Genomic DNA, 13,174 nt, shown 5'->3' with positions numbered 1-13,174 from the left:
CTGGAAGCCCGACACGCTTGTGATTGCTCCAGTGTGCGTGATCCAAAACCTGGGTCTCTCCAAGGGTGCTGAGGCTGTGCTTGGGCCAGCCTGGGGGTCTGGGTGGCAGCTCCCCACAGCTCCAATACTCTGGTTCGAAGCTCCTGCAGGTTCCTATCCCATGGCCACAGCCCATGGTTGGACTAAGCCGCCCACTCCCCAGCTAGGGCCACAGGGGTACCTCTCAACATAATCCACCCCTAGAAACTAGCTTGTAAAACAGATCATAATAAAGGCAGCTGGCTTCCCATAGGAATGATGGTGGTAACCTGGGGAAGATGTTCCAGATCATTGACTCATACCAAAAGGCCATGCACGTGATCATCAGTATGTTATAAAAACAAGGCTCAAAGTCATGAGGGATGACAGCCTAAGTCATCCCTCATGACTTCGAGCCTTGTTTTTATAACACACTGTTCTAGAAGGGACCCTAACCTGTTCACTGCTCCCAAACCTTAGTCACTGGACAACTTGAAAACTCTGCCCTATCTGAGTTCTACTCATACTAAGTATATTTTGTTGTTTAGTCACTCAGTCAGGTCCGACTCTTTGCAACCCTATGGACTGTATCCTATCAGACTTCACTGTCCATGGGATTTCCCAGGCAAGAATACTGTAGTGGGTTGCCATTTCCTCCTCCAGGGGATCTTCCCGACCCAGGGATTGAACCTGTGTCTCCTGCATTGGCAGGTGGATTCTTTACCACTGAGCCACCAGGGAAGCCCATGAATTATTTTACTTTTTATCAATTATATCAATATGCTTAAAAGTGAGAAGTACTCTATGTAACAGCACTCACAAATTCATGAGTTTGTGTGCTATTTTTCTCTATTATATAAGGATGATATTTAAACACATAGTTATGAAACTTTCAGATGTTTGCTGTATATCGTTGGCAGGGATTTGTACTGTAATTTGAGAACACAGAGATCTAGTCTAATTTCCTGCCACAGATGGGGACACATACCCAGAGGGAAAGGTCACACAGGGAGATTCTAGGCCTCCTGACTCCCAGTTCAGAGCTCCTTCCCCTGCGGTGAGCCTGGCCCATTACTGCCATCCTGAAAAACAGGAAGAGAGGTACTGGGAGCACAGCAAGGGTGACCTCTGTCACCCTCTTGTCAGTTACCGTTAACATTATTCATCTACAAAGAGACCCCTGCTTTTGTGCCCTTGGGTGTTGAAGGGTTCCTGGAAGATGAATTAGTTGGCCACTGTCTTTTACTGAAGCTGAAGCGCAGAGCTAGTTTTTCTTGGGATGTATTTTTCCTGCCCGAAGCAAGAGTGATGAGGTCTATCACAAACTCCCAAACTGGTAAGGACCAGCAGAGGCCTGCTGAAGCCTTGAGGAGGAGGAGGCAGAATGTATGGACAGAGAGGGCCTGTGTGGGCCCCCTGCCAGTGGGCGGCTTGGTAGGGAGGGGCCGTTGCTTCTGTAATTCAGGACTCTGGGGACCACAGAGGAGAGGGGAGGCTGGTATGGGCTGACCGAAAAATATTAAAGGAGCTGTAGGGTATTTTTTGAACCACCTCTTTGTTCCCTTTTGGCCCTTGAGTGTGTGGGATAAAAGTGGGGTCCATTAGAAGTTGCCCAGTGAACCCAGGGGAAGCTAAGCTGGTTGACATCTTTCTTCCTCAGAGTCAAACTGCTCCTTGCACCTTAAAAACCTAAAGCTTTGGGATGTCCTTTAGACCAGATTAGGCTTGATTCAAATCAACCACACACACACACAGAAATGGGGAAGAATAGGTTATTTTCTGACTCTCTTCTCCACTGACCCACTTCCCCACCCTCCCTCCATGAAACTTCTGTAGGTTGAGAGTTTCCACCCTCCCTGGTTCCCACTGACCACAGCTAGGGCCTCAGAGACCCTTGGGCCTTTTCCAGAATTTCTTCTCTGATTTTAGGGTAGTTGGGGTGCTCCCTGAGGACCTGGGACAGAGAAAGAAAGGGTATGAGACACCAGACAGGGCCCCGTGCCACTGCACCAACCCCCCACCCCCCGCCCCATCCCACCACTGTCAGGAGCTTACATCATGGCAGACTTCAATGGCTTCCACGAATCTCTTGTCTTTCAAGTAGTTGAAAGCGAGCCTGAAGCCTGTCCAGATGTAGGGAGGATAAAGACAGTGGGTGGCACTCTGATAACCCGAGAACTCCTCTGGTTCCCCACCACAAACAGATCACAGGCCCTGTGATATGGGGTCGGGAGGGTGGTCCCCGGCCCTGGCCCCTCCTCCATGCACGCGTGCCTGCCCGATGACTGTACCGATGGCAGGGTTGGTGTGATGGCTGTACTTCCAGGCCAGCTCGTAGTTGGCGGCCGCGTCCTTGTATGACTGCTCCCTTTCCATGATGAAGCCCATGTACTCGTAGGCCTTACAGCAGGACTGCAGGGAAAGCCGGTCAGAGCAGCGCGGGACCCGGCAGGGGCAAGGGCTGGGCAGGGGGTGCAGTAACCCAGACCACTCAGGGACTCCGCAGTACCTCCCGCCTTGACAAGAGGGTGAACTGGGTGCCCTCTTCTCAGCTATTCCTATACTGGAATGACCCCTGCCCTCACAGCCCTCCCGCTCTGACCTCCCAAGGCCCTCCCCCCTGACCCAACCAAACCCTCCTTACATGCCACCCTTCCATTTCCTGAGCCCTTCTCATCTCTTCTCCCCATTCTGCGTCCCTGTTGCAGGTGGCTGAACCCTGTTCGCTTCCTCTTGCCTTGCTTTCCTGTCCTGCTCTGTGGTTCACGGGACCCCTCCTGTCCTGCCTCTTCTCATCTCATTGCTATCCCTGCATCTCTGCCCACAGAGCCCCAGTGCCTCTCACACACACACCACCCCCTGCAACAGCCCCGACGGCGGTGCACCCCTCGCCTTGTTGTATTTCACGCAGCGCTGCAGCAGCTCCGAGGCCAGGTCAAACTTGCCGCCCTGGCAATAGATATCGGCTAGCAGGAGCCAGCTCCTCTCCAGGTCATCGGCCTCAGCCAGTGCCCACGGGGCCTTGGCCAGGCGCTTCAGCTGCGTGCGTGCCTTGGGGACCTGCTTCAGCAGGGAGCAGGCCTGCGCCATGGCCAGCAGGGCGGGGACGCTGTCCTTCTGTGCAGGCGGGAAGCAGGCATCTTGGCGCCCGACCCTCCGCCTCAACATGCCGCCCACCCGCCCGCCCATCCCGGGAGCCAGCACACCTCAGCCTGGGCCATCTCAACGAAGGTGCTCAGCGCCACTTCCACGTTGGCCTTCTCCCTGGTCGCCAGCAGGCACAGGCTCTGCAGCAGCCGCAGCTGGGTATGGCCCCCGGCCGAGTGTGGGTAGAACTCCCGCAGCAGCTTCTCGGCGGTGCGCACGCCATGTTGCTCCAACTCCTTCCTGCTGCTGAAGCTGCGGGCACTGGGGCTGAGCAGGAGGGCGCTGGCCTGGTCTGCCCACGAGGCCCTCGCCAGACCTCAATCCAGAGGCCGAGGGCTTTCCCTGCCTTCCCTCCCCAGCCCCAGCCAGCTGGGCCCTCACTTGCTCTCCGTCACCAGGTTCTCGAAAGCCTCTCCGCCCACGATCTCGTTGTCTGGGTTCAGACAGATCTGCACCATGTGGTAGGTGGCACTCTGGCCCCAAGCAGTGTCCTTGCGTGCTTTGTTTAGGAACTTCAGGGCTTCGTTGGGCTGTCCTATGTGCCTGCAGCAGAGAAGAGTAACCCCGAGAATCAGATAAGGACGCTGAGGCCCGGGGAGAACAGGAACACTCAGGGGTCACTCCGAGAATCTGCGCAAAGCAAGGGCAGGATCTCTGGTCTCCCCACTTCCCGATGTGGAAGCTGAGCTTCGGCTTCCCTGGCAAAGCCCAGCACGTCTGTTGGGGAGAGCCTCCTACACTCTAGTGGTTCAGATGGTAGAAAATCTGCCTGCAGTGCAGCAGACCTGGGTTCGATCCCTGGGTCAGGAAGATCCCCTGGAGAAGGGAATGGCAACCCACTCCAGTATTCTTGTTGGAGAATCACAGGGACAGAGGAGCCTCGTGGGCTACAGTCCACGGTGTTGCAAAGAGTCAGACACGACTGAGTGACTAAACACACCTAGACACGCCTGCCAAGACACCCCCCAACCCACCAGCAGTAGATGCCTCTGCAGAAGTTGAACCCTGGATCCAAAGGCACCCGGCTGGACATCTTCTCGGCCAATTCAAAGACGGCAGGGGCGTCCTCAAGTTTGCCACTTCTTCGTAGCAGATCGATTAGTTTGTTCAATACAGGAAAATTGTCTAAAATAAGAGAGCAGAAACCTCCAGGCTGTGCTAACCAGTAGCTGAATCAGGTAGGGGAAGCAGAGAGGACCAGGAGACACCGGTGGACTGGGCTGAACGTGGGCATCCCAGCGGCTCCACTGAGACACCATGAAGTGGTCACTCTTACTGCTCCCATTTCATAGATGAGAAGGCTGAGGCACAAAGACTTTGAGTAATCTGCCAAAGGTTACACATCAGGTAAGTGGAAGACCAGAATTCAGACCTAGAAGGTCTGGCTCCAAGACCTGCATTCCTAATAGCTGTGATCTGCTGGGCCTGACATGGGCCTGGCTGGAGCTCAAGCCTAAGCCTCTTATTCATGTCTGGCCCCTTCCCCAGCAAGACAGGGCGGTTTTATGCTACAGTGAGTGGGAAGAGAGCTACATGTCAGGGGAGAATTTCTAGCCACCTCCAGGAGGCTGTGACCTCCCAAGGCGAACTTAGGTTGAGCCACAGTGTCTGGGTTTTGGGGACAGACAGGCAGGACCAAGCACTGCCCTGCCTGAGACCAGGAACTGGCCCCTTGGACTGGGAAAGGGCCGGCACGTTCCACTGGGACTTTATCAGTTTCCTGCCTCTCTGGGAACAATCAGAGAGGAAGGGGCTTCCTCTGCCCGGTCAGGAAGGAGGGGAGAGGGCCCACCCTTCTGGGCGAGAGCAGACCTTGCTGGATGGGAACTGCCAGCAGCAGTCATGGTGGGCAGGCGTGATGCAGCCAGTTAGTTACCTGGTGCTTTCTCCAGGACTTGGTGGTAGAGGTTGATGGCAGCCTCGTATTTCTGTCTTCTAAACATCAGGTCAGCCATCACCTATTGAATTCACATGATGCTGGGATAGCAGCTTGCATGGGCGCGGCGGGGAGGCTGTGGTGGGAAGGGGGGACAGGGAAGGAGGGAAGGTAGGAGAGAACTTCCTAGGGAGCATCTCTGGGCACTGGGAGAAGGTCCCACAGAGGATGGGACAGCCTGGGGAGAGCGGTGGGGGTGAGGAGGGAAGGAGGCAGGAAAAGCCGAGGGTGGACACCGTGGAGCCAGCCCCTCCACCCATGTCTGAGAACTGCCAGATGCGGGCAGCAGGGTGGAATGGGGGCTACCCACCTCTGCTGGAGACAGCCCTGGAGGTGGTCTGGGTGACAGGGCAGAGAGGGGTAGGACTGGGGAGGGCTGTTTCCTCACACTTCCCGAAGCCCCAGGAACCTGTCCTCGCCTGGCCTTTACCAGCGGGTGTGGTTTCCCCTGGAGTGAATCAGCCTCACCCTCTCCCCTCGGATGTGGCCCAGAAGGGAGGTCGCTGCTGCCCCCTGCTGCCAGCCCACCCCTCCCGTCCGGGGTGACGGATCCTGTGCTGAGTCCCCTGCTACCCCACGGCCCAGCAGCCCACCCTGTGGTCGTGGGGCCCCGGGCCCACAGCCTCTCACCACGGAGGCTGCCTCGTGGTTCTTCTCAGTCTGCAGGAGGTCGGCACAGTGCTGCTCACACAGGTCCAGGTGTCCCTGCAGCAGGTAGAGCCTCGCCAGCTCCAGCACCACCTGGACAGGCCCCGAGACAGTGAGCAACCAATGCACATCACGGGAAAGCTTGGGCACCCAGGCCTCGTCCTCGCACGCCCACGTTCTGTCAGCTCTGCCTTCAAAGCATGAAAGCATGTCTCTGACCCCCTGGGATGATGTCTCTGGCTCTCCCCCTCTCCCACCCAGTACTATATCGTCATGACTTTTTCTAACTGACCACTGAGAGGCAGGGCCCACTGAGCGCATATTGATCCTTCGGCTTCGGCTCTGACCTCATCTCCTCTGGGAAGCCCTCTGCGCCCCAGGCTCCGGGACAGTACCCCTCATCTGAGTTCGCAAGTGTCCTGACCCCCCTGTGGGTATCACATGCTATTAGAACTGCCTATGTACTTGTGTGTACCCAGTGCCCGGGGCAGGGACCTTGTCTTGCCCCACTGCGTCTCCAAGCCCTGGCCCAGTACCTGGCTTGCACATATTGGGAATCTGTTAAATGAGAACACATTAAATACATGAATGGGTCTGTCACTAAGCTCTTCATCTCCTCTCGAGTGAACTCCAGCCACCATTTCCCACCTGGAGCCATGCCTCTCACATGACCCTAAACCTCCTTGGAAGCTTAGTCTGGGCTTTATGCCCAGAAAAGCCCCTAGCAGCCAAAGTGTCCTCTCCCCACCTGCAAGGGGGACCTGAAAATGCTACACTTGCCACCGAGGGCTGCAGTGGGTGAGGGCCCTGGGATCTGCAGGCCTGCCTACACCAGGGGTCTGTGCCCCTTGCAGGGAACCACAGAGAAGGAAACAGCTTCCGTCCACAGTCAGGGAGCTCTGCAAGGCTTTGTGTCCCAAGGCAAGGACAAGGACCTCACTCCAAGGACCCCACCTTATTGTTAATAGGCGTGTAGGAGAGGGCATCTTTATAAGACTGCACTGCCTTGGCATACTCCTTCTCTGCCAGGTAGTATTCCCCAAACTGGATGCAGATGGAGGCTGCCAGTTGCTTCTGGGAGGGGATCATTTCCGGTCGCTCCAGGGGAACACGCTTCAGGATCCGAGACTGGAGGTCCATGGCCTAGGGAAACCAGGAAACTCTGCGTGAGCAACCCAGAGCCTGATGTGCCAGGTCTCAGGCCAATTCACAGCAAGCCTCCAAGCTCTCATCTCAGAGCTAGCTGTCTAAGAAGGGCATCTCAGGTCCCCCTGAGCAAATCTGGGTCGCTCTGGACAGGCAAGGCTGCTGGCTGAGCACCAGGAGGCAAACCGGTACTGCCGCAGGGGCAGGAGCAGGGCAAAGGCTCTCAAGCAACAGAACACTCCACTGTACTCGGCTCATTTACCTGTTTCCATCACACCTGGCACTCACTGTCTCTGATCTACCTCAGCTGTCCGATAGGCTGGAACAGGCACACAGTAGGTGTTCAGCACAGGCCGTGTTTTGTTGGGTGCGTTTGTTTTGAATAGTGTCCTGCTGGGAATTTGAGGCAGCCCCCACAAATAGCCGTGACATAACAGTGATTAAGTGAGTAGCCAGAGAGCACTGGGGCAAGAGGAAACAATGAGGCCAGGGTTAAGTTTTGGGTAGTGGTTACAGATCAGCCCTGGGTTCCCCGAAGGCCAGACTGAGGAATGGAAATCCAGTGGGAAACCCCAAGGATAAGTCACATCAAGCAGTCAGAGACGATCTACAACCACAGGCACACGCCCCAGGGGCAAGTGCCAGGCCCCACCTTTGGGTACAGAGTGAAGAGGAAGGGAAAAAACGGCCAGGAGTCTCCTAGCAGGGGCTTCTCAGTGGCGCTCGTGGTAAAGAACCTGCCTGCCAGTGCAGGAGACGTAAGAGAGGCAGGTTCAATCCCTATGTTGGGAAGATCCCCTGGAGGAGGGCATGCAACCCACTCCACTCTCGTTGCCTAGAAAATCCCATGGACAGAGGAGCCTGGTGGGCTATGGTCCAGAGGGTCGCAAAGAGGCGGACGCAAATGAAGCGACTTAGCAAGCACACAGTGCTCCCAGCGGTAGACTATGGGTTGGGACAGGCCAAAGCTGGTTCAAATCTCAGCTCCACCACTTACTAGCAGTGTGACTTTGGGTACATTTCTTCACCTCTTTGAGCCTTATCTGTTAAACAGGAATGCCTCAGTGCTTAGCTCAAAGAGCTACTGTGAGAATTAAATAAGTCAAAAAGCCTAGTACAGAACTCAGCACAGAGCATTCAGTGCGTGAGAGCTGCTGGCATTGTTTATTAATAACAGCACAAGCATCCTTGAGGACAAAGGCACTGTCTTCCTCCCTGCCTTCTCCAGTCCAGCCCAGGCGGGTTTTGAGCACTTCCGTGCATAATCAATACGAGAGCAAGGGTGGGGGGATAAGTGGAAGGTGGATGTCAGGGGTGTAACCTGGATCCTCTCTAGACGACCACGCCTGGAGACTTCCAGACCTGCAGTCCTATCTCCAGCTTCCATCAGGAAATGGCAGATAGACAGCTTAGATCTACTTGTCAATTACCTTGTTCAAAGTTTCCGTCACATCTTCTTTTTTATGACTCTTGTAAACCTTGGCCAGCAAAAGTAAGCACTTGACATCATTCATCATGGATGGGATGTCTTTGACTGCAAAATGGAAACTCAAAGTAGTGTTTCCTGGCCCCTGGGGAGGGGGCTGTTGGGGGAGGATGGGGGCTGGGTTCGGAGCCCCAGCCAGTGCCTGTCCCCTGCCCCATCCTGCAGGAGAAGAGGGGGTGTGTCTGCTCGAAGTCAGGCTAGGGAAGACAGTTAGGGTGTGCTCACCAAAGTCATGATCCAGTGCCTGCTTCAAAACTTTTTCTGCTTTGTTGAACTTCTTTAACTTCAGGAGCAGTTCGGCCAGATCGCAGCACACAAAGTCCTGTCCGCTCATCTTCTGGGCGGCCTCATAATAATTAATTGCCTTCGTGCACACAGGAAATACGGGCATCAGGTCTGGTTTTGTATGTGGGCACCTCACACTGTGCCCCGACCCCCAACCCTGCATTCACCATGCCTGTGTACCCCTCCAGAACACAGAAGCCTCAGATGCAATGGCCTCCCGCCTGGCACAGGTCTCAAGCCTCAGCCTCAGCAGGTGTTAGGGGTGGTGGGGAGTTGCTGAGCCCTCTCCTTGGCAACCTGTTCAGGGGGGTCTCTCCTTGCATCCAGCCTCCCACCCAAGCACCCTCCTCCATCTTCCCTGCTGGGCTGGCCCTCCCCGCCCCTTCCTACCCCATCATGGCCCGACCTTGGTGTACTGGTGGGTCTTCACATAAGCCTGCCCGATCCGGTTGATCAGGGATGCGTCGTGTGGGTTCTTTCTGTAGGCCTCATCGTAGACCTCCAGGGCCTTCTCTGGCTGGTGGGGAAAGGGTCTGCCATCTCTCTCTTCTCCCTTACTGGAGAAGCAAGACTGGGCAGGGTGGGTGCGGGGTGCAGCCACTTAGTGTGGTCACGAGACCTTCACTCACCTCCTGAATGTTCATGAAAGCATCACCCAGAAGCAGACTGGTGTGGGGGCCAGGCAGATGTTCACAGAGCTCCCTGCAAAAGTAACCAAAACCTTAGCTCAGCCCTGTGCGTCCTTCCTATTCCTGGATCCGTCTCTTCTCCTCACTCATTCTGTCTGCCACCCGTGCACTCACTCATTTATTCATCACCCAGTGTTTCTCGGCTCAGATGGGACGCAGTGCTAGCTCCCTTAGTTCAGGCTCTCCTCATCTGTTATCTGGATCATGGCCGGGACTTCCACCCCCTCCTCTGGCCTCCACCCCAAACGCCTAGAACCTTCTTCATGAGGCAGCCTCTTTCTTTTTTTTTTCCCCAGCCAAGCCTCACGTGGCATGTGGGATCTTAGTTCCCTGACCAGGGATTGAACCCAAGCCCCTGCATTGGAAGCACTGAGTCTTTACCACTGAACCACCAGGAAGTCCCAGCCTACTTTTTCTAAACCTTCAATGAGACCATGTCATCTCACTATTTATTGGTTTCCCATTGCTCGTGGCATCACCTCCCCTTCCTCCCGAATTGCCTAGATCGAGTTTTGCCTGAGGAAGGGGACAAGAAAGGTACACTTGAGGGCCCAACGTCAAATTGTAGAGAAAATTGCCGAGGGCTCCCAATCCCGGCTCTCCATCCTCCTTCACTCACATCGGTTACATCCAAGCCCCTGAACACTTCCCCAAGGACAGGCCACGCCGGAACCATGGTTCCCACCAGGATATGAACCATAATGAGGGGCAAGCAGAACTCAGGGAAGATTCACTCCTGTGTCCTTACAACTCAGCAGCAGGTTGGCCTGACTGACCGACCTATCACACTCAGATTCTCACCAGGGGAAATTCCCTTCTATTGTCAAACACACTCTGAGAACACGTTCTGAAGCCCCGGGGCAAAGAAGACGATCTGGAGAAAACACTCCTGACACGCGACTGGGACCGGGCCGGTCAGTGCGCCGCCCGGGGCTCACCGGTAGCACCCGATATAGAGGCGGGCATCCTTGCGGGTCTGCAGGTAGATGCTGGCCATCTTCTCCTTGGCCTCCGTGTAGCAGGGCTGCCTGGGCGTGATGCTCTGCAGCACGCTCAGCGCCAGGTCCACGCTGCCCTTGCTCAGGGCCAAGTCCACATTGGCGATGGTGACGCGCATCTCCTCCGGCGTGCCGCTGAACTCGTTGATGGCGTCCTGCATGACCTTGGTGGCCTCGTGCTAAGACAAGGAAACCCAACAGACCCTCCATTTGCTGTCACCCACCACACCTGGAAGCCAGGGAGAGGATGGCCCATCCCCACTTTAGAGCAGCAGGAAGGGGACAGGGAGAGCGAGCCTCTCGGGGTTGAGGCCCACTGTTCCTGGAGGGCAGGGCCAGCTGGGGGACATGAAATCCCTGACTGTGAGAACTTGTCCCTGAGTGCCTCAAAGTCTGAATGTGATTTCTTCCTACGAGAGACCTATGGACGCATCTCCTATACCTTCCTGCTTTCAGTCAAAGGTATTTTTATGTTATGGTTAGTTAGTGTTAGCCACTCAGTTGCGTCCGACTCTTTGTGACCCCATGGTCTGTAGCCTGCCAGGCTCCTCTATCCATGGAATTGGGCACATAAAGGTATATTTGAATTGTATCTTCATTGCATTTGTACTCTCAATTATTCCAACAAAGTTACTTTCTTTGCCCATTTTGGTTCTTTGTGCCTTTGCCCAGCCAGACCTTCCAAGGTCCCAGGGCCGCCCCATACAGTTGAGCAGGTTGCACACTGCAAAACTCCAAGGGGATGTAAGCGGCATCCACTGGAGAGGTGCACTGCCCAACTGCACGACCACGTGTGGTGGCTCTGGTGGGCCTTGTGCTCTGCCTCCCTGACAACCTTCTGGGGACAGTGAGGTCGGCAGGGGACAGATCGTGCAGGACTCAGGAGGGTTTGGAGTTTATCTTAAGGGTGTGGGAGCCACTGAAGCCTTTAAAGTAGGGGAGAGGGATACTCCCAAATGAATAAAAGCTAAACTAAAGTGCAAGGAAACACCAGCCAGAATCAAAGAGCCTGGTTCCCAGGTCTACCCTGGCCCTCCAGCACGCGCCAGCAGCAAGAGAACAGAGCAGGGCGTTTCTCACCAGCTCTCCGTTCATCCGGAGGGCATCTGCCAGCTCCAGTAAGATGGACACCCGCTCGCTGGGGCGCACGCAGGGCCCACGGAACTTCTTGTTCTCTTCCGTCCTCAGAGTTGGTAATTTTATGATCATCTTCAGTGCCTTTATGGCTTCTGGATAGTCCCCAGACTTGTTGAGGGCCTTGGCCTTGATGAAGTGGTAAAGGGGGTGGTCTCGGACCTAAAGGAGCGTCAGCAGAGTGTGGGGTTCCAACTCCCATAGGGGAGAAAGCCCCAGGATTCCACAGAGCCAGTCCCTGCCTTTGGGCCAGCAGAAGGGGCTGAGGGATTCTGGCAGCTCCTGGGGCTACTCTCCCAAGGCGAGTAGGGGCTGAAGCTAGTGGGGCTGTGGGATGCTGAGCAGCGACAGGGCATCGGGGACCCCCACCTGGAAGTTGTGGCTGACGCCCAGCTCCAAGGAGTGGGAGCACATGGCAAAGTTGCCCTGAGCCAGGTAGATCTGAGCCATGAGGAGGTGGGTGTCCACGGAGGTGGGGTCCAGCTCCAGGCAACGCTGCAGGGTGCTCTGGGCATGCTCTAACTCCCCTAGAAACAGGAAACAAACCCCTACATCCAGGGATCCTTGGGCACTCTCAGGACCCACCACGTAAAGGCAGAAGGAATTTTACGTGTCCTGTTTCCCAGAAATATCCAAGCTGGGCATTTATCCCGTGTCTGTTCAGCTTGACTCAAAGGTCTCTTCCTAAAATTAGAACTACTATTAGTTTTTGCCTTGACCCAGACAACAGCCAGGAGACTCAAACCTGGGTGTGACACCTCCCTTCCTTCTGTACCCTCAGGGAGATGGCTAAGTCACTTCACTGCTCTGTCTGGAGGCTCAGGGGAACACTGAAGTCTCAATTTCCATACCTAAGAGCAGAACAAAGCCTAATAATAGCAGCAACCGTGACAGCCACAACTTGAGAAGCACCCGCTCTGTGCCAACACAGGCAAAGTTCTTGAGAAAGGCTGGTTTAGTGTCTGCCCACCCCCACCAAGTTGGTATTATCATGCCTGTCTTTCAGATGCAGGACTGGAACTTTAGTGATGTAAGTCACTCAGCTCCAAAGGGACGAAGTCAGTATTTACGTCCAGGGCCATGGGCTCCTGAGACTGCGCTCTGAATGCCTTGGCACGTTGGGGCCCAGAGGCCTTCCTGTGCCAGGCTGACCCTAAATGGGAGGCAGTGGCAACTCAGGGCCAGGGTACAGTGAGCTGGTTGGGAGGCCCTCCTTCCTCTGCTGCCAGGTCCCTCAACAGCTCTTGCTTGGGGTCCATCACCCAGTGGGTAGAGAGCACTTGCTTCTGGGTCCCAAACTCCCTGCGCCTTCAATTGTGCTGCAGAAATGTGAAGGTGTCACCATGACAACCTGAGCAGCTGGAGACCTTGCTTTGTCCCTAAAGCGCTGGTATCTGCCGGCATCCCTGTGTGTGTGTGTCTGGCAGGGGAGGGAGGGCCTGCCCTCACCTTGTACCCAGGAGACCTTGGAGCAGCGGGTAAACCTGGCACTCTGATGAACACTGGGAGGACAGAGGACGAAGACCAGGAGCTCTAGAAAGTGCAACCCATACAGTGCAGAGCACACAGACGTGCCATGGCATTCTGAAGCCTCTGGACACCAGAGATCAGCTTGACTTTCAGGCAGATGGGGGTGAAAGGTCACGGGGAGCCAAGACTTCCGAGAGCACAACAGGCCCCCACCGAG

At 55.5% G+C, this 13,174-nt stretch overlaps 1 protein-coding gene across 7 annotated transcripts in view; it reads right to left on the bottom strand.

Moving 5' to 3' along the window:
• Positions 1–462: 462 nt before the first annotated feature.
• The window catches only part of TTC21A (tetratricopeptide repeat domain 21A), a 35,801-nt gene continuing 23,089 nt past the window's right edge, over positions 463–13,174 (bottom strand). For 2 of the 7 annotated variants that reach the window (XM_070776068.1, XM_070776071.1), the window contains exons 13-30: positions 11,857–12,014; positions 11,434–11,649; positions 10,294–10,532; positions 9,296–9,368; positions 9,073–9,183; positions 8,607–8,745; positions 8,326–8,429; positions 6,704–6,892; positions 5,732–5,842; positions 5,042–5,123; positions 4,140–4,290; positions 3,547–3,708; positions 3,225–3,432; positions 2,911–3,135; positions 2,310–2,430; positions 2,074–2,141; positions 1,890–1,972; positions 464–1,100 (exon numbers count right to left, since the gene is read on the bottom strand). In XM_070776068.1, coding sequence (XP_070632169.1) covers positions 1,895–1,972; positions 2,074–2,141; positions 2,310–2,430; positions 2,911–3,135; positions 3,225–3,432; positions 3,547–3,708; positions 4,140–4,290; positions 5,042–5,123; positions 5,732–5,842; positions 6,704–6,892; positions 8,326–8,429; positions 8,607–8,745; positions 9,073–9,183; positions 9,296–9,368; positions 10,294–10,532; positions 11,434–11,649; positions 11,857–12,014 — 2,435 coding nt within the window. In that variant the 3' untranslated portion in view covers positions 464–1,100; positions 1,890–1,894. Of the gene's footprint in view, positions 1,101–1,889; positions 1,973–2,073; positions 2,142–2,309; positions 2,431–2,910; positions 3,136–3,224; positions 3,433–3,546; positions 3,709–4,139; positions 4,291–5,041; positions 5,124–5,731; positions 5,843–6,703; positions 6,893–8,325; positions 8,430–8,606; positions 8,746–9,072; positions 9,184–9,295; positions 9,369–10,293; positions 10,533–11,433; positions 11,650–11,856; positions 12,015–13,174 lie in introns of all 7 variants that reach the window. The other 5 variants (XM_070776069.1, XM_070776072.1, XM_070776073.1 and 2 more) reach the window with 5 other exon arrangements.

This window comes from Bos indicus, chromosome 22, assembly GCF_029378745.1.
Source record: "Bos indicus isolate NIAB-ARS_2022 breed Sahiwal x Tharparkar chromosome 22, NIAB-ARS_B.indTharparkar_mat_pri_1.0, whole genome shotgun sequence".
NCBI classification, from domain to species: domain Eukaryota; kingdom Metazoa; phylum Chordata; class Mammalia; order Artiodactyla; family Bovidae; genus Bos; species Bos indicus.
Note: the sequence above shows the minus strand (reverse complement) of the source record. Positions and strands in the feature narration are given on the sequence as shown.